The sequence below is a fragment of the Brachypodium distachyon genome, chromosome 2, assembly GCF_000005505.3.
Source record: "Brachypodium distachyon strain Bd21 chromosome 2, Brachypodium_distachyon_v3.0, whole genome shotgun sequence".
NCBI lineage: Eukaryota > Viridiplantae > Streptophyta > Magnoliopsida > Poales > Poaceae > Brachypodium > Brachypodium distachyon.
The window spans coordinates 39,160,038-39,179,974 of NC_016132.3; the positions used below are offsets into that span (position 1 = coordinate 39,160,038).

General features: G+C 44.4%; 5 protein-coding genes across 5 annotated transcripts; all 5 read right to left on the reverse strand.

The window, feature by feature from the left end:
• Positions 1–122: 122 nt before the first annotated feature.
• On the reverse strand, positions 123–3,119 carry LOC100828390 (cytochrome b5). The gene is made up of 3 exons (XM_003569061.4): positions 2,791–3,119; positions 675–741; positions 123–588 (listed from the first exon to the last, which is right to left on the reverse strand). Exons 1-3 carry the CDS (start codon positions 2,872–2,874, stop codon positions 332–334), a joined length of 408 nt encoding a protein of 135 aa, XP_003569109.1. The 5' UTR covers positions 2,875–3,119; the 3' UTR covers positions 123–331.
• A 1,142-nt stretch (positions 3,120–4,261) lies between these two features.
• On the reverse strand, positions 4,262–5,799 carry LOC100821698 (cysteine protease XCP1). Its single transcript, XM_010233550.3, has 2 exons — positions 4,889–5,799; positions 4,262–4,704 (listed from the first exon to the last, which is right to left on the reverse strand). The coding sequence occupies exons 1-2, from the start codon at positions 5,735–5,737 to the stop codon at positions 4,483–4,485; spliced, it is 1,071 nt and encodes a 356-aa protein (XP_010231852.1). The 5' UTR covers positions 5,738–5,799; the 3' UTR covers positions 4,262–4,482.
• A 1,126-nt stretch (positions 5,800–6,925) lies between these two features.
• Positions 6,926–8,060, reverse strand: LOC104581277 (general transcription and DNA repair factor IIH subunit TFB5). Its single transcript, XM_010233551.3, has 3 exons — positions 7,904–8,060; positions 7,497–7,545; positions 6,926–7,374 (listed from the first exon to the last, which is right to left on the reverse strand). Exons 2-3 carry the CDS (start codon positions 7,529–7,531, stop codon positions 7,197–7,199), a joined length of 213 nt encoding a protein of 70 aa, XP_010231853.1. The 5' UTR covers positions 7,532–7,545; positions 7,904–8,060; the 3' UTR covers positions 6,926–7,196.
• A 2,903-nt stretch (positions 8,061–10,963) lies between these two features.
• LOC100822016 lies at positions 10,964–12,474 on the reverse strand. The gene has a single exon (XM_003566664.3). It carries the CDS (start codon positions 12,075–12,077, stop codon positions 11,103–11,105), a length of 975 nt encoding a protein of 324 aa, XP_003566712.1. The 5' UTR covers positions 12,078–12,474; the 3' UTR covers positions 10,964–11,102.
• An 833-nt stretch (positions 12,475–13,307) lies between these two features.
• On the reverse strand, positions 13,308–19,937 carry LOC100822321 (probable serine/threonine-protein kinase WNK2). The gene is made up of 9 exons (XM_010233552.3): positions 19,579–19,937; positions 19,398–19,435; positions 16,797–17,024; positions 16,360–16,583; positions 16,126–16,283; positions 15,054–15,231; positions 14,879–14,959; positions 14,646–14,792; positions 13,308–14,548 (listed from the first exon to the last, which is right to left on the reverse strand). The coding sequence occupies exons 1-9, from the start codon at positions 19,654–19,656 to the stop codon at positions 13,761–13,763; spliced, it is 1,920 nt and encodes a 639-aa protein (XP_010231854.1). The 5' UTR covers positions 19,657–19,937; the 3' UTR covers positions 13,308–13,760.

Consider the following 19,937-nt stretch of genomic DNA (forward strand, 5'->3'; position numbering starts at 1 on the left):
AAACTGGTTAACACCAGAAACTGTCTCCTCCCCCAGGATTGCCTCTTGTCGACACGAGCGACAGGCATTCTTTGCGAAGAATCAACAAGGATAATGGTATGCGCCAGTGTGCTAATACAATAGATAATGGAAACAACATCCATGAATATCACGAATTTTCAGATCAAAACTTCTAGCCCAATCAATTAATTCATTTCACCATGTCTAACACCACAAAACCTCACAGCACTCGATCGACCACCAACTCAATGACAGTTTACATCCAAACAGATCAAGCGACAAAAGAAAACCGCTAAACTTACTTATTTCAACAGAAAAAAACGAATCTAAGTTAAGCGGACTCCGATTTGGTGTACATCCTGACGGCGACTGCCAGGCCCAGAATGACTAGGGGGACCAGGAACTGGAGGATCTTGATGATGAACTCCGGGGTCTTGTCCTGGTTGTAGTGCGGCTGCTTCGGCGGAGTGTACTTGCTGTTGGCAGGTATTGTCAACGCGTCCACGTCGCCGACGTAGTACTCGTCAAGCATTGCACGTGCGGTGGTGCTGTGCCCGACATCCTCAAAGTCATCGGTCGCGTCCTTGGCTGTAAAAGAGGACCATGTTAGTGAAAATTAGTGGCAAAATCACGTCATGTGTGGTCATGAAGATTGGCGAGGCAAGAAGGCGTACCGGTCGATGACAACAGAACATCATCGCCTCCAGGGTGGTCATTCAAAAACTTGGTCACATCATACACCTACACAATAGGACATGATACTGGTGATGTTCTTGTAGAGAAAGGATGCATAAAAGTAATTACAAATAATGAAAGAGCTTTGCCATGGTGTTCCTGCCATGTCTAACACTCATAGGAGATAAGATCCCTTTAAAAGTGAATAAAGGCCTCAAGCTTTCCTTATCAAATAGGCTTGTGTAGAGAATAACTTCAGCTTTTCAAGAAGTAAAGACATGAATAAATGGCTATATGAAATACAAAACACATGCAGAATTGTACTACGGAACTTCCCAAGGCTAAAATGAAGACATTGAGTCTTCGGGCAAAACAAAATGTTAAGAAGTTGCTTTTCATGGCTGCACATGGACAAAAGGTAACGATGAAAACATCCACACACAAAAAAAGTGATACCGGTGATAATAATTTATAGTTTGTGTATACTGTTATGGAGGGGTACACTGTTTGCCACAAGCCCACATCAGAGACGATACCCAGATGGTTGTATCATAAGGCAGAACTTTTGACGCATAAAACACAATAACAACTATGACAACAGTCGATTCAAGATAAAGTGACTATTTAGCCCCATGGTTAGAATGTAGGTTCCATTAGTGGGTCTGTAAACCAACATGTGACTTTAAGACCACAAGGACTGACTTTACTGTCATGAAGAGATGCTGTCAAGACATGAATGTGAACTAATGTAGAAGGAACAAAAAAATCGAGAATGATATAAAAGGGACATGGGAGTATGAAACAGTAGGTTGGATAGCCAAGCAACATTTTCACTGAATTTGTCCCTATCTGGGCTGGCATTCCTCATGCACAAAGAAAAGCTTTACTATTTTGTAAAAACTTTGATCCATGGTGGTTTCAGTTAATAAGAATAGACATGGGGCGAATGCCCTGTTTTTCTATAACAAATAGCATCAAATATGATTTCAATTTCTGTGCAAAACTCTGGATGATAAATCAGAACAGAGATTGACAATACGGCTCTTAAGGGAGATACATAGATTCCTGAGCAAAGAGCACTCAAATGGCACGACAACCTGGGAATGTGGTACTCTATACTCCTCATGCAGAATTATGGACATTTTTCTAGTGTACAAACTGAACTGTGGTACAAGAGCAAAAGAAATATCTACAACCAGTTTCATCTTAATATCATCTAACACCAGAATGTAACCTCTCTTTTTTACAAAACCCAATAGATAACTAACTAAACACATGGATCTGCTGAGTGCTACAACACTTAGAACCAAACAGACAAGTTTTTTTACATAGTAAAAGGTAGTAACTAACTAGTGATCTGCGGACAGCAGGGAACCAAAAGGATAGTTCTCTTTTGTCTACCAGGTCGGACATGATCAACAAGGAGAAGGTTGCAAGACAATGTACGCGTGATTTGCCGGTTACGACCGTCAGAAAATTACACCAACAAACTAAAAGTCTGGAAGTAAACCAGAGTGAAACAGGCAACTTTGTAACATAGTAAAAGTTAATCGGATTAACTACTGAGCTTTAGACAGCTGCTAACAAAAAAAAAAGGCTAGCTCTTTCTTGTCTACCAGATTGGACAGGATCAGCAAGAACAACGTCGCAAGGCCATGTACAAGTGATCTATCACTATCAGTTACGACAATCAGAAAATCACACAACGAACTAATCTTGAAAAACTAAACCAGAGTGTAATCTCTCAGACCAATTTCACAAGCCAAAGTGTTACTTAACCCTGTTCTGGCTTTGGCCCCCAGGAATCGCTGGACCTATAACAAACGAAACCGATTGTTCAACGCAACCAAGAACTCGCAACTGACAGTCTGACGGACACTGTGTCAGACCAATCCGTGAGCGGCGGAACAGACAGGACAGTAACCCATGGCCCTGGCTAGATCTACCGGCTCATGCAACCTAATCGCCACCACACCAGCAAGGAACCAAGAACGGTATGGATCGATCAGCAGCGAGTCCCGAGGGTTTCGGTGACAACAACAAAAAAAAAGCTGAATCTTGGCGCAAGCAACCAATCAGGAAATAAGGATTCAGGAGGAGATGGACATGTATTACCTTGCCAGCGATGATGAGCCAGCAGTCGTCCTTCGTGTTGTGCTTGGCCACCTCCTGCAGCGTCAGCGCCTCCTTAGCCGCCATCTCCCTCCTCCTCTGCTCACCCGAGTTCAGAACTTCAGATGGGGTATTTCGCCGCCGCAGATCCCACCAAGAATATCCTGGTGGCGGTGGTGGTGGGAGGCAGGTGGCTATGTGAATCTTGTCGGGATCGATCCGGGCTCCGCTCCTTCCCTTTTTATAAGAACAAAAGAGGGAGGCGCTTGGCAACCACGAGTCCACCAGAATTTCTTGTTCTTGTTCTTCGTGGTGTTCTCTGTTCCGAGTCCACCTACCCACCCAGATTACCCAGCGGGACCGAAAACCTTCAGTTCCAGGTGGATGGGTCCCACCTGCCAGCCAGCCAATGCATTGATTGATTATTTTTTCTTAATAGTACAATTCTGCTAGTAGTGCTACTGTATTTTCTGGAGGCAAATATTAATGAGTAGAGCTATACATGGAAACTCTTAAGCATAATGCCAATGTAGTGTAGTATATATCAATTTCTTGTTAATACAATTCTATGGAAAAGGAGCCAGCATTTTGTTACTCCTATGTAATGGTAAAAGATAGAGATCCTCAGCTTGACAACAGTTATTTGGTTGGTGCAGAGACTGATCCAAGGCCTTTTGTGCATGTAAAATACAGAGTGTATAATCCTAGTGAGGAATACAGTTTTGTTGTGTTTTCTCATTCTTGATGAATTTACAGTTGTTGTTTTCCACATCTATATCTCCATAAAAGTAGTTTCAAAGCGGCCACACTTTCTTGAGAACAAATGATCTTTGTTACTTTTAGATGGTTCTACAGAGGATTCATCAACATTTGTTTTCCACATCTATTATTGTCTTTATTACAGCTTGAACAAATCTGTGGGTGGGTCGTTGGTCTACACTTGAACAGCACCTAAAATGCTAACTACACCTACCCTCCCTTTGTATATTGTACATTCCAATAATCTTTGGAATATAAAAAGGTACCCTGTGCTTTATATTGTCAAGAATAAATAAATATGTACACCTACCCAAGCAGCGCCGATATGTTAGACCACACAAGCATATGCATGGTTCTGGCCAGTAGGAGATTGTTCTTAGGAGTAGCACTTTGTACCTTTCAATCTTTCATGCATGGTCCATGAGGAGAAGCTGGTAAATGTGAATATGTGATCAGTCCATGATCATAGATAGTTCTGCAGGTGCTGCAGTATTTATTTCTCTGTGCACAACTGGAGAAGGACATTTATCCTTAACCTCTTCCTGAGACTTTATTGTGCTACAGGATGAACATGGAAGGTTAGCTGGAACACTTTTGAAGAACCATGGCTTAGGTTTTCAGTTCACTGAAAGGGGCGTACCCACTCAAGTCTCACACAGAATGTCAATCAACATAATTTAATTAACCAGACAAGAAGGCAAGAAGCACAGCAATCTCAACAGAAGATTGAAAAAGAAACGTTTATTATTCCATCCACTAAGTCATCTCCGTTGTTTTAAACCGAAAGAAAACCGTTGAATGATGAGAACACAAAGTAAAAAAAAACAAAGGGAAATTGCAGGGGAAACAACTTTGGAAGGGATGGCCTGGAATCTTCAGTTTATCATCTGGATGGATGCAGCATTTTGAGCTTCTGGGACATTGTAGTTGGATCAGTTAGTTGTCCTTGGTTGGGTAGGAGGCCATCTTGTTGATGCCGCAGAGGCCCTCCCCCTTGCCTGTGCCCCTCTTCATCCTGATGTACCCCTTCTCGCCCCACTTGGCGCCCCACGAGTTCCTCACGATGATGTAGTCGTGGCCCTTCCCCTTGTCCGACCCGTACCCAACCGCAGCCACGCCATGATCCAGCTGTGTGCCGCACGGACCATCGAAAACTCCCTATGACAACAATAACAAAATGTTTCAGATTAGAAGTTGATTCAACGAACTTTCAGATCAAATGTGCAGAGGAAACTAGTTAGTTTGATACCGTCAAAGACATATAAGGTTGTAAACTGAAAAAACGTCACGATGGCATTTGGGGCCCACATGTCAGTAGAACCTCCATTGGTGCTTAGCTTACCCCGCTGTAGAACTGGAAGTGCCTGCCGGAGGCCTCAATGGCAACGGAGACGGGCTGGTGGGCGAGAGCCTTGATCAGCGCCTGCTCATTGTGGGCCGGCACGTCCTCGTAGCCGCTGATCGTCACAGCCTCAGACTCGGACTTCTTGCCGTCGCCGCAGCTGCCTTCCTCCATGAGGTACGGGTACGCTTCCTCGGTGTGCAGGCCGCCGCTAGAGGCGATGTAGGAGAAGGCGTAGTCCATGAGGCCGCCGTTGCAGCCGTTGTTGCCGTCGACGCTGCAGTCGATCAGCTCCTGCTCTGACAGCGCCGTCAGGTTGCCCGTGACAATGGCGTTGATGCCTTCCACCGCCGCCACCGTCGAGAAGGCCCAGCAGCTTCCGCACTGCCCCTGGTTCTTCACCTCTGTCACTGCGCCCTTCGTCCTCCAGTCCACTGACTTGGGCAGGTCATCGGCGCTGACATCCTCGTACTTGAAGCTGCCACGGCTCTCCCGAGCCGGCGCCGGAGGAGCGAGGCCCAGGTAGGTTGCCTTGAACTCTTCGTGAGTGAGGTCGGCAAACTCGTTGAGGCCGAGCCAGTAGCTGGTCACCTCACGGTTGACCTTGTCAATGTGCTTCAGGTTGTCCTTGAACACCTCGAACCGGTGCAGCTTCTCCTCGAAGCTCGCATACGCCTTCTGGTGCTTGGCCAGCCACTTCTCGAACAGCTCGATGATCCTGTCGTTGGACGACAGGTCCTCCTCGGAGTAGCCGACAATGGAGAAGTCGCTGTTGCGAGCAACGCAAGCACCGACACAGAGGAGGAGAAGAGCAAGGGAGAGCTTCATCTGAGAAGCAGAAGAAGCCATGATTGATCGATGCCTGGAATGGAAGTGTTGGCTGGTTTGTTGCAAGATGGATGAGAGGATGCATGTATTTGTAATCTCAGTTTGGGCAATTGCTTCAAAGCAAAGGCAATGTAAAAAGATAGGTGCAGTGGCTGCCATTGCCATTGAGTATTTTTCTAAATCATGCCAAGGCTTTAAGCTTTGGTCTCTGACTGCGAGACTTCGCTTCCAAGAAATGTATGCTGGGTGCAGAGTGAGCATCTCTTTTTTCTTGTGTTACCTGCAAAAAGTTCAGAGAGGAAATCTCAGTGCCTGTGAACCTCCCTGGAAGCAAAATCTTAGTGCATATATCTGAAACCTGAACTTAAGGAAACTGAACGTGCAACCAACCAATTGCAACCTGATGGATGAACTATCTCTTCCTGTCAATTGTCAAGAGTCCTTTCCAAGGTAATGTTTCTCGTATCACCTGAAAATGGTAAGATACAATGGTTTCTGTATTTGTTCACCAGTTTTCAAGAGCAGTAGTTTCGTGCCTATCTTTGGAAAGAAAATGCTGAACCTTTTTAAAAAGATCAAAGGAAATGTTATCTCCTGGTATCTTGGAGACCACAGTTGCTGCTTGGAGTAAAAGAGGGGCATCAAGTTCATCATGCTGTGTCATGTGCACAGATCATGTTGTGACATACTCATTTACCTTTACAGACCATAAAAAGTCAAAGCAAGCTTGTACCTTTTCAAAATGGCCAAGATAATTTTTACTTCCTGCTTTTAGTTCCACAGGGACATGTTACTTTGGTGCATATAGGAGTACAAATATCTAGAACAAGCATAAATGAACTAACAAATAGCAAAAGAGGGTCCAATCTCACTAACTGGAGGCACATGCTTTCATGAATTCTAGCACAATTATACTTCAGGTTCTTGATTTTTGTTACATACAGTAGCTGTTAATTTTGGTATGTACAATTTCCATGAAGTTTCTCTTTGTTTCCTCTATCCAGAGCTTTTCATAACAACTTCACAGCAACAAGGGAAGAGTAATTCATAAGAAGATGTGCTTATTCCCTTCAAACAATTATACCTTTCCCTACTTCAGGTGCTTGATTTTTATTACAAGGTTCATAATTTTGGTATGAACAATTTCCATGAAGCTTCTTATTTGGTTCCTCTATCCAGAGCTTTCATGACAAGTTCACAGCAACAACGTGGGAAGAGTAATTCATAAGAAGATATGTTTATTCTCTTCACAGTATCAAAGTATCAACACCACCAGATATCTTATCAGATCAAAGGAATTCTGAGAAGGCGCATAAAACATAACACTCTCTCATGCTACAGAATTATCATCCAAGAGCATCACGAAAATGCGACATGGTATTAAGACTCTAACCAATCCACACAGCTACAAACCCAAACACAAATGTAGAGCATCTCTGGACGGAGTATGAAGCTGTGAACCGCAGTATAACACGATCCTTCATGTCGGCTTCTCGTAGCTGTTCTGGTCTCTGAACTCCGCAATCTTACTCCTGATCATCTCCCCCACATGAGGCTGGACAAACATGTGCGTCGGGTCAAGCATGTGCACGATGAACTTCTCGGACGCGGGCATCGATGCATTCAGATTGACGATGAACTGCGCCATCGGCACGTCACTGGGAACAACAGAAAAAAAAAACAATAAACCAGTGGATCATGTGAAACTGTGAACAACAAATGATTGATGAACACGGTAAGATGGTGGATCCGGTTTGTTTTAGGATTTTTACGATCTTACCAGGAGATGAACAAACCCTTGATTGCATTAACCATCTTTGTTCCAGTACCTGTTAGGCAAACAGCACAAGCATGTCAATTCGGAGTAGTAGCAATTTCATTGCTGCCCAAATCTAAACGGATAGATAAGAGTTAAATGCCCAAATCAAGCTGCCTACGGGTACCATGGACGGAGGATTTTTTGCCTCGGTTACGAATTAGGAGAGATTAAGGAGGAGATGAAACGGGGAGCTAGCTACAGGGCAGGATCGATTCGTGGGGTGAGTGATATGATGGGAAGAGAAACGGTCGGGGGCGATGGAATCCAAGGGGAGGGAGAGAGGGAGATCAACCGGCGGCGGCGGCGGCGCTAGCGCTACTGGAATCCAGCCGTGCGCAAGGAGGAAGACGAGCGGGGGGGGGGGGTACCTGGCTGCACGAGGAAGCGTTGGCGACGAGGAGACGAGGGCTGCGCGAAGGATCGGCGACGGAGAGAAAGTAACCGGCGGCGGCGGTGTCGACGGAGAGCGGCGGCCGGTGTTGGGCAGAATAGAAGAAGGAGAAGACGGGCTGATGTTGATGCTGATGGGCCATAGGTAGAGGAAGTCCATTTGTTTCGGCCCAGTGCTATCAGACCCATCATGAGCCAGCCCAATCTGACCCAAGGCCCAGTTCAAGGTTCTGTTCAACTGAATGCAGAAAAATGATGCGAAACGTTTCTTCAGAGACCAAAATGCCCAACTCCCTGCTATCTGTTTCTGAAAAAAAAAAGTACTAGTACTACTAGGGTGTGTTAGTTAGAGAAACTGTCACTGAAACCACGATAAGAATTGTGTGACGGAAGTATCATTTTATTATGTTCTATCTATTCTCTCTATGAAACTCACCCTAATTACTCACAACGAATGCACCCTAGTTATCAAGAACAAACTACAATTGAGTACCCTAAACCCTGGAGTACATACTTACTCCCTTCGTTTCATAATTATTATCTCAATTTGTTCAATTATGAATGTATTATTTTTATAAAACGTTTAGATACATGTAATATTTCGGCAAGAATCATAAAACGCAGCGGTGGCTAGTAGTACTACATGCAGTAGTAGAGCAATTTCCCGTTTTGGGATCTCGAGAGCATCACTTTCTGCTGCTACAAGAAAAGAAAAGAGAGCTTGCAAAAAGGCAGACCGGACGACGTGCAACAAATGGTCCCAAGGCATCCTAAAACAAAGTGTCGATTCCATCTGTATGTACTTTTCTTCTTCCTTTGGGGATCTTCTTTATTTTTGGTTGCAAACAGCTATATTGCTTTCAAGCTGGAACTGCAATTCAGTAACAAGAACAGAGAGAAAATTAAACCAGGGTCCAATTAAGGACATTGATCGTATCCATTGATTCTAAAAAATAAGAGAATGCTCAGTTAAAAACAGATGAAAAGGTAGCATGAGAAAGAAGAAAACTTAATTTCTAGTACTGTAATAAAAGGGGTTACAAAATGTTTAGTACATACATGCAAACACATCAGTTGCACTATGTAAGTAAAACAAGTTGTGATTTGAGGCAGCAAATTAACTATGCACATGAGCAGGTTGAACATTTTCTTGTAGACTCCGGCCGTCCAGCTTCTCTACCCGCTGATCCCGGGCATGCGCACAACATACACACCTAGCTAATTAACGGGCTCATTCACACTCTAATCCAAGCTAGTATCCTAGTTAGTTCATATTCACACATCAGTTAGACCCTCATGCAAGCTTAATTATATGGGACCATATAGCAATGCATATATGCGGAATAAATTTGAATACCCGGTTGCATCCTTATATATGCTTGGAAACTTGAGTGCAAGAATATACCTCCCAGACGTGAAAAGATGATTGTCATTCCATCTAGATTGGCTATTTTAAGGTTTTTTTAGTAATTATATTTCAGTCGATTTAGAAATTAATACTTCTTCCATCCTAAAATAAATGACGTAGATTTGTATAAGAATCTATATAATTTCACGTCACTTATTTTGGGACGGAGGGAGGGAATAGTTGTTTCTCGATCGACACGAATAGCCAGCCGTAGTCGGATCAAGATCTCATCGTCTCCTTGTACTTGCACACCTCTAAATGTTTGATTACATCGAACAATCCTTGCGGTGACTTTAATTTTTCATTTGCATAGTGTCGTTGTATTAAGCGCACACGCCATATCCTCCGAGTCAATGAAAGTGAAAGATAAAAACACTCACATGTATACGGTCAACAAAGAAGATCTATAATGTACCCTTGTTGTACATGAAAGGGCGTACTGAAATATGAGCATATGGTTTGAAGACAAATGGCACCAACCACCAATCAGAACATAATCTTATCTTTTAAAAGGGAAGCCTGGCTTGATTTGATTGGCACCAGCTATATCCAGCAGATGCAGGCTGCTACAGCATGCAAGGGAACAAAACGGATGAACATTGTTAATTCATCCTCCGGCCATTTTTGCTCCATTGTTTTCGCGTGATGGAATCTTACAGCCTTTTTAGCATCTCACCAACACACCCCATACCGTATGGGCGATACATAATATAAATAATATCATTGGACGTATAAACAATTAAGCAGAGATATAGTACACACATACAACCTTGCAAATTTCTCATGATCAGGATCAGGACATGGTCTAGTTAGTCACCATCTCGCGGCGCATTGAGTATAGATTTGTTACATATTTTCCAATATATACATGGCCTGGCAGACGAGAATTCGGCGTGATTTTGCACATGAGAATTCTGCGAAAACCGGATAGGCCAAATTCATCATGAACTGTGTTTGGGATTTTGTATGTGTTACTAGCCATATGTATATGATCATGCACATAGGAATAGGATGGATCTACAACGAAATTAAGTTTGTGATGTTAGTTTATGAGCACTGCTATGCGTACGACGGTTTTCATACTATTTTCATACGACAATGCATAACAGCCGTTCATCGCATCACGAGTGAAGGCTGCAGCCGTCCAATCAAGTGTCGTACGGAGTTTGGACAAGGAAACGTCGTACGCGCAGTGATTCCGTTAGTTTATTGTTTGGAGGAGGTTGAGAGACAGAGGTGGCATCACATAGGATACCCCTCTAGAGCTAGATCAATAATGTGAATTGGGCAAATGATAAACTAAAGTTTGGTTAGGAGCGGTGGATCCAATCTGCTGTCACCTTTTGCGGTGGCCATTTTTCTTTCTTTCTCTCTTTCTTTCTTTCTTTCTTCTAGGGATCACTAGTCATCAGTCCACAGCTAGCAGCTGCTTCCACACCACTCTCCCATGTGCCATCCACCCAACACAACACTGTTCATCTCTCCCATCCCTAATTAACTTAATTAAGCCACTAATATGATCTTACTCTGACTTGTAGATTGTAATCTCACTGACTGATTGAGCTGAACAACAATGCGAACTAAGAAGAGCGAGAAACTGAGCATAGATGGGTGTGTAATTAATCAAGGATTTGGAAGAAGAAATTAAAAAGAATTATATTCAATTATGTATATCTTTCCCAAAAAGGAATTACAAGAAAAATTGTTTGCAACCATCCATGCAAGGATCATGGCTGGTGTCCATCCATGGAATCATGAGCAGCAGCAAGCTAGTCGAGCTTCCATGCGTAGAGGTAGAGGCAGAACCCGGCACCGGCGGCGGCATTGGCGGCGGCGGCGCCATCGCCGGAGCTGGAGAGGACGATGGGTCTGAAGATAAACAGCGCCGGCCTCACAACGCCAGCTCCTTCAGTAAAAAGCCAGTCATGGACATCCCAGTAGACCTCGACCTTGGCCTTGCCGAAGGTGACGCTCTGGTTGCCCCGGAACTTCCACCGCAGCCGCTTCACCACCACCGCCGCCTCTTCCCCGTCGATCCCGATCCTCATCTCCTCCATCTCCGGCTCATCCCCTCCGCCATGGCCGCCGCCGTCGATCTCGATCGCGATCTCGTGCTCCGTCGATTCCTCGCCGAAGCGCGCCTTGGCCGCGAACCGACCGCGGCGGCCGAAAACGTGCTCCCGCCGCGCCACGGGGGCCAAGGCGGCCATTTTATTCGGGTCGGAGCCGCCGGAGACGAGGAAGACGACCTCGCCGCCACCGCCGGCAACGGAATCTTCCTCCAGGGCCACGTAGTAGCTCCCTCCGCACGGCTCGCCGTGGTGCCCGTGGTGGTGCCAGCGGGCACGGCGGAGGTCCCAGAGGACGCGGAGGGGGGTGGAGCCGTCGCCGAGGTCGAGACGGCGGGCGCCGGAGGAGCTTTGGCGGCGGGGATTCCAGAAGTACTGCCATGGCGAGCGGCGGAGCTCCACCTTGCAGGAGGCGGAGGAGCCGTCGGCGCCGGAGACGGAGACGGAGAAGGCGTGCCGCGACCAGGAGAGCGTCACCACCCGCGCGTGCCCCGCCAGCTTGGCCCGGTACACGGAGGCCGTGGCCGCCTTGCCCGGCTTCATCAGCTGCCCGTTCGCCGGGATCACCTCGTCCAGCCCGGCGATGATGTCGCACGACGACGACGGCGATGGCGCCGCCGTGGCCGTCGCCGTGGATTGATCGCCGCCGCCCCTGCTGCTACTGAGCCTCTGCATTTCTTACCGCTGCTAGCTACAGCCGCGACTTCATGTATGTGATTGTGTAGCGGCGGCCTGAGATGGCCGGGATTCGGAGGTCGGTGGGAGATGACCGGCCGGAGGGGAAGAAGAAGAAGAAGAAGAAGAAGAAGAAGAGGAGAGGAAGCGCAGGGGAGAAGAAGAGAGGATTATATAGCAGCGAGTCCTCGGAGGAGGAAGACGAAGCGCGGAGATATTATAAGGTGGGTGACGAGTTCGTCGCTGGGCGAGGTGGTACTAATAATAATCAAATCGAATCAAATGTGCGGATGTGTGTTCCGAAGGAAGATGGATTGATCATCAAGCAGCTGGCTGGCTGGAGCTGGACGCCGATGAAAATTGAAATGCATCGTCATGTATCTATAATTGACAACTAATTGCTGGGTCGATTACTAATCCATTAATCCATCTTATATTGTACCGCATTTGTTATGTGAATTTAGAATTGTAGCTCAATTAGTTTTAGCTAGGATGCATATATGCATTGCATCCATCCATGGATGGATGGACCATGTGTATGTTGTCCTTGTTGTTTTGCATCTGGGTTCTTCCTACAGCCAGCATGTGGTGCCTCCCCTCCTCCTTGTGTTCTTTCTTCCCAAGTGCATTTGGGCATGTTCCTTGGCTTGATGCATTGGATCCATAAACCTCAAGGTCTCTCATCCTAATGTGAGCTACAATTTCTCTGAAAGTGACCAACAGAAATATCTACAAGACTTGCTCCCTTTATGTGCAAGGTGGTGTTTGTTGATTTGATCATTCATGGAGAAGGTGCCCACCCCTGTCACTCTCCCCACTGTAACACAGCTCCCAATTCTGTGTGCATCCCTAAACTAAACTGGGCTGGAGAGCCTCAGGTTTCTTCTCTTCCAGTACACAGATTCAGATGCATCAGAGAAGAAGAAAAAATTGGTGGTCACTGGAAAGAAAAGAAAAGAGAAGCAGGTAGGGGACACAGAGATCTGGGGCATGTGATGGATGCTACTGGAGCATGTGTTGTTGAACAATGGACTGGTATTTGTTTGTTTGTTTATCTATCATTGGCCACTCCAGATCTGCTCTGCTGATGCTGATGAGATGAGTCAGTGCCCTCAGTGTAGACTTCTTTCCACAGCTCCATGCTCCAATGGCACACTTGCACTTAAACAAGTATATAAATGCATGTATGTGTGTGCAAACATACAGCTCTAAGGGCCTGGGCAAAGCATGTGATGTGACTCAAACATGATGGGAATAATTGAATTGAACATTATGTTTGTGATTGCAAGTATGCAACAGCTCACATAACTCATGTACCTAAGAAGTTGACAATACAAAAAGAAAAGGAAAAATGGAAATAAAACATGCACTTCTTATGGACAATTTCTTTGGCATGCAGTACCATTCTTGTATCTGCAGATATGTGCTTGCTGAGCAGAAAACCTCCAAGCAAACTGGCTTGGGAGTATCAAATTTTCGCACAAGCAACCTTCTTATGGACAATTACTTTGGTATGCAGTGCTCTGCCAGTGAATCCACAAGCACCTTGCAGCTTCTCCATTCCATAAAAAAAAGAACAGCAGAAATACTGAGACCATTTTTCACACAATGACAATTCTAAACGACTTCCTTGGTGCCGGTATGTAAAAACACGCAGCAAAGATGTACATGAAGGTGTCGTAACTAAAGTTTGTCTGGTCTGTTTTCCTGATCTCCCTTCAACCGGCACCTTGTTAAGGTCTCCTCACGATGGTCTGCAGGCACGCTGTTCAAGATGGCCTCTATGTCAGCCTTATGCTTCCTTCTCAGCGCCTTGAGCTCCTCTTTCTGTTGAGCTAACAAGTCTGCTAACCTTTCAGTAAGGTCCTCTACGAGATGTTCATCATCAGAAGAGGGAGAGCTAGTGACGACAGAAGCTCCTCCAGATTTCCTGTCAATCAAAGATGGATTCAGCAAGTCTGCAGATGAAGATATTTGCTCACAGGTATCTTCGACAGAGCGGATGGAAGTCTCGAGGGAATTATACTCGTTAGGTTTTGCATTGCTGACAGTGTCAGCTATATCATTCTTCTTTAATATCCCATTAGGCATATCATCACCAATCTGTGGGTCCACCAAGAGAGAGATTTCATTGTCTCTTCTGGGCGAGTCTGACCAGTACTTCCGTCCAGAAGGAAGCTGCTCTTGGGTAAAACCATTATTTGTAGCATCAGGTTCGTTACGCAACTCAGAAGTCTCATCGTCTGCTTCTGAACTATGGGTCTCCGACCGAGCTACTTCATCTCCTTGGTTGTCAACTGCTTCATCAAACGCCCAATCAGGAATATGTGCATGTATTTCTGCATCTATCATTTCAGCAATTGAAGTAACATCTTGATCCGTGAGATCCAGCTGCACAACCATCTCAGTTGCAACGCTAATTGAAGTGTCCGCTTCAATGTCAAAGGGGAAGTGGATGTTTTGGGCATGACCTGCATATTGCGATGGAAAAAATATGTATGGAGGGCTCAGGACAAGTATCACATTGACAATAGAATGATAATCAAAATCTGATTCCACCATACAAACCTGTTGAATCAGCAATCCGCAGTTTCAAAAATATTGTATTTAGATCCTTCCGCTGGCTCTCGACAGTTATGATTCGACCAATGGCAGCATGCCTATCCATGTTGCCATGTATGTAGTTATCACTAGGATGAGATTCCCCCACGCTACCTGCATGCCACCATAAGATTGATGTATGAAAGAGGGAAGTCTCACATCAGTGAATTATTGTGTCATGTCAACGGTATATGCCACACCTCTTCGTTCCCTGGAGCCGGTAGATGATGCTACTCGATCGTATCTGTAACTCGTGCTTGGGTTTGAACTGCCAGCATCTGCTATGTTCATTCCATGGTTACATGGAGGAAGGGAGCAACTTTACTAAAAAAATGTATCCACAATTTGAGACATGCATCCAGTTCAGATTTGTACCTGATGTATTCGTATTTGACTGCAATGGATAGAATATTCTTTCGCCATCATCTAGGAGAAAAGGATCCACTAATAGTTCTTCTGCTGAGAGTCTTTGGGAAGCTTGGGTGATGCACTTCTCAATAAAAAATTTAACTTCAGGATCCTCAATCTTAGCCAGTGAACCAGGCTTTTCACCCTAAAATACCATCATCAAGAGATAACTCAGTCAGACTAAAGTGTAATTGATAGTATTTTTTTGGCACAGGAAAGTTGACAGTATCTCTCATCTGATTGTCTATAATAATGATCAATCAAGTACTCATAGTTAGGAATTACCTAGTACATATCTTCAACTCTGCATACCATAAAAAATGACATGAACCCTTTTGCGTTATGAGTGTGGACCATAGTAAGGAAAAAAAATCAAATCTAGTGAATCCAATTTGTTCTCCTGATTCTGCATGTTTTACTCCAACACCCCCTTAACATAATTTATTAACTACTCTTAATGATTTTTTGGAAGTTTAGTGGTAACTAGTAAGTAACAACACTTACTCTAGCTTATTTGGTCTGAAAATGGCCGCACGTACAGATACTTAGAAGCAGAGTGAGTACTTGGTCAACGTCTACTGGATTTTATGTTATGCCGCAAAATTCGTGCTACTATACCAACAATTTGATAATCAAATCATACTCTGTGAAAAATACTCAACCCTAAGTGCATATTTCTTTTTTGAAAATAGAATCCCTGAACTTCAGAAAATTGGTGAAAGAAAAACAACACAATAGGTAGGAAATTATAATTGATGTGCATTTCATGCTATTGGATACTCCCTCCGTTCCTAAATACTTGTTCCTAAATACTTGCAAGCACTAAAACAGCGACAAGTATTTAGGAACGGAGGGAGTACAATACAATAAGAAAGAATATTAGCATTTGCCAGTGATTATTTCACAACTAGTAAGAACAGAAGGCCCCAATGAAAGCACCTATTACTATCTAGAAAGACTGTTTTTATGAGCATTGATTGACTCAGATTTTCAGGAAGGGAATGCGCAAAATGTAAACACAAAGGATAAGTAGACTAACATCAGAAACTTTCTTGTATATCTGTGCAGCGTTGGAACATTCACAATATGGGTACTCAAATGTAACTAGCTCCAGTAAACACATCCCAAATGCATAGATGTCAACAAGCTCATTGTATTCTTCATCATATAGTTCTGGAGCCATAAATTCCGGTGTACCTATAAAGAAGCAGAGGTTACATAAGAAGTATATAAAACTCCAAAAAAAAAAGGGAAGAGCCAACGGAATGCTTACCAATGATACTATGAGCTGAACGTGCATTGTCTAGGATGGTAGCTAATCCAAGGTCTCCGATCTTTACTTCACCCTGGTTTCCATTCACAAATATGTTGTCGCATTTCAAGTCTCTGTGGATGATTGGTGGGTCATGGCTGTGGAGGTAGACCAGACCACTCAAGATTTGCCTTGACCATTTCTTTAGAGCTCTGATGTCTACCTTCTTGTGCTTGATACGGTACCTACAAAAAGATAATAGGATGGGGAAATATTCAGCGAAAGCTTAGGCGTCTGGAAAGACAGATGTATCCATACGATTTTGCATTAGGTCTTAATACTGACATGTATAGCTGTATAATGACAACTGTGTTCCAGATGGTATCGACGACTAACTACACATGTTCGAATTATTCAAAGTGTGTCACCATAATCAAGAAGGACATAAGAGCACATACTGGCGCAATGTTCCTGAGGTGAAGACTTCTGTGATGAAATTTATGTTGTTGTTTTTCTTGTCAAGCCATGAATTGTAGAACTTGATTACATTCTTGTGCTTCAGGGTCTTAAGCAACCGCACTTCCGATCGCAGCCTCTCTAAATCATCATTGTTACGCAGTATATCACCCACTTTGATCTGGTTCCAAGCAACTTCTAGACCTTCCAGTTGATCAAAAGCCTTGTAACTTTGCCGATAAAATCTGAATTAAGGATTCCAAGTCCATTGAAAGATCTGAGCAGATATAATAAGACTAAAAAGGAGAAGTTGCCAAAGGTTCATGATTAAGAAAGGTTTTTTTTTCACAGGGTTAGGATGTTCAGGCTCTGGACATAAGTACGCAAGTTCAAGCATATAATAAAGCATGCCTTGCTTTTGCATCTGGATTGCAAAGTCACAACTAAACTAACTGCTCACATGAAAACTACATAACCTCAAGTCCACCACAACACCAGAAATATGCAATGATACAATGTGGCCATATAAGTAATGTGGGTAGTTACCATCAAACATGGATACAACTATAACTATAGACATACACTGAAATGGAACATTTTACTTTAAAGCATCTCAGTTTCTCAAAGAGTGGTGACAGCTAAACACATAGAGTGAAGCCTCCCCCACATTCAACCCTCACAGGTCAAAACGAAACAATAAAAGCAGTTGTAGATCTCTCAGATCGCTCACCAAAATGAGACACATGGGATTGCCATATCATTCACTGAAATGGAAACGTTTAAATGATAATGCATCAAGGAATCGCCTCAGGTCAACGCCAGCGAAACACGCATTTAAATGGTACAGAAAGGACAGACTTTCCACAGCTGAAACCCCCATGAGTACTAGGCATAAATGCCAAAACTTAAGCTAAAACGTCAACGCATAAAAAAGCATTTTGGACCGCTCCAAATAGCGAAAACTTCAGTTTCTCATAGGGTGGGGGCAGCTACACGTGCAAAGTAAAACGAGGATACAAGCATAACTATAAACACACACACATTTACTTTAAAGCATCTCAGTTTCTCAAAGAGGGGTGACAGCTACACGTGCAAAGTAAAAAGAGGATACAAGTATAACTATAAACACACAAATTTACTTTAAAGAATCTCAGTTTCTCAAAGAGGGGTGACAGCTACGCATGGAAAGTGAGTAAACCTCTCACAACTCCAAACCTGACAAGTCACAACACAGCCAAACAATAGAAGCATTTATATATCTCTCCGATCGCTCGTCGAAATAAGACACCTGTGGTTGCCATATCATTCATCAAAATGGATACCTTGAATTGACAATCCATCAAGGAACACGTCAGGTCAATGCCAGTGAAACCCACATTTAAATGAAGAAGAAAGGACAGACTTTCCACAGATGAGATGCTAACATCCAAACCACCCAGGTAGTAGAAATAAATGCCAAATCTTGGGCAAAATAAATCAATGCATCCAAAAGCATTTCTGAACTTTAAAAAGGCGAAGACTTCCTTTTCTCATAGAGTGGTCACAGCTCCACACGCAAAGTAAAATACGTATAAAAGTATAACTACAAACATACACTGAAATATACAGTTCACTTTAAGGCATCTTAGTTTCTCAAAGAGGGGTGACAGCTACACAAGGAAAGTGGGCAAACTTCTCACACAACACAACCAAACAATAAAAGCAGACATGTACCTCTCTGATCGCTTGTCAAAATAAGACATGTGTGATTGCCATATCATTCGTTGAAATGGATACATAAAAATGACAATGCATCAAGGAATCACATCAGGTCATGCTAGCAATTAATGAAGGACAGACTTTCACCCCCACCCCACCCCTAAGTACTAGACATAAATGCCAAAAATTAGGCAAAAATACGACGCATCAACAAAGCATTTTGGACAGTTTGAAATAGCGAAAACTTCTGTTTCGCAATGGGTGGTGACAGCTACACACGGAAACATGAATACAAGTATAACTATAAACACACACATTTACTTTAAAGCATCTCAGTTCCTCGAACAGTGGTGATAGCTACACAAGGAAAGTGAATAAACCTCACATCCAACCCTGACGAGTCACAATAAAAGCAGAAGCGTATCTCTCCGACCGTTCATCAAAACAAGACACGTGTGATTGCCGTATCATTCGTTAAATGGATACTTTGAAACGATAATGCATCAAGGAATCACATCAGGTCAATGACAGCAGACATTCAAACACCCCCCCCCCCCTAAGTAAAATGAAGAAAGGACAGAATTTCCACATATGAGATACTAACATTCAACCCCCCCCCCCCCCCAAGTACTAGACATGAATGTCAAAACTTCAGCTAACAATTCAACGCATCCAAAGCATTCCCTAAGGACGAAAACATCCTTTTCCTCCCTGAAAACTGCGTCGGATAGAAACCCCATGGACCGCGTAAAAACCGAATCTTGAAACCAATCAAGAGGCGCGCGGGCATCAACGCACGAATCTCCCCCGGGAAACCAATCGAGATCGCGAGTCCATGCCCAGAAGAACTCGCTCGTCCCGTCCGTCCGTGGAAATGAACGGGAAGGGGGTCAACGAAAGGATACACCGTCTTGAACGCGCCCTTGCCGAGAACCTCCGTGTACTGCATCATCAAAGAGGAGCATCAGAAATTCAGCATCACGGAATGAGATCGAAGGAGGAGAACGAACAAGAGGGGGACAAGACAAGGAGGGCGCGGGGGCAATCGAATCGAGAGGAGAAGGAACAGGGGGTCATTTCGCTTACCCGTCCGTAGCGGCCGGTGGGGTCGACCTCGGCGAACTCCGGCTCCGTCTCGGCCTCCGGCGGCGGCGTGGGAGGCATCGATCCCAGCCGGGGCCGGCGGCGGTTGGCGGTGGTTGATTGATTGGGGGATGGATGGATCACGGGTGTCTCGCGGGGCGGGGGATTAGAAAGCGGAAGCGGCAGCAAGGAGAACAACGAAAGCAGGCTCCATGACGGCAGTTGCTGAGTCACGCACGGCGATCTGAAGGGTGGGGGGAGGAGCAGATGATGATGGAAGGGGGGAAATGGTGGTCGGGGAGACGGGAAGAAACTCACGGCGACGCCGGAAAAGGAAGCTCTTTTGTTTTTCTTCTTTGGAC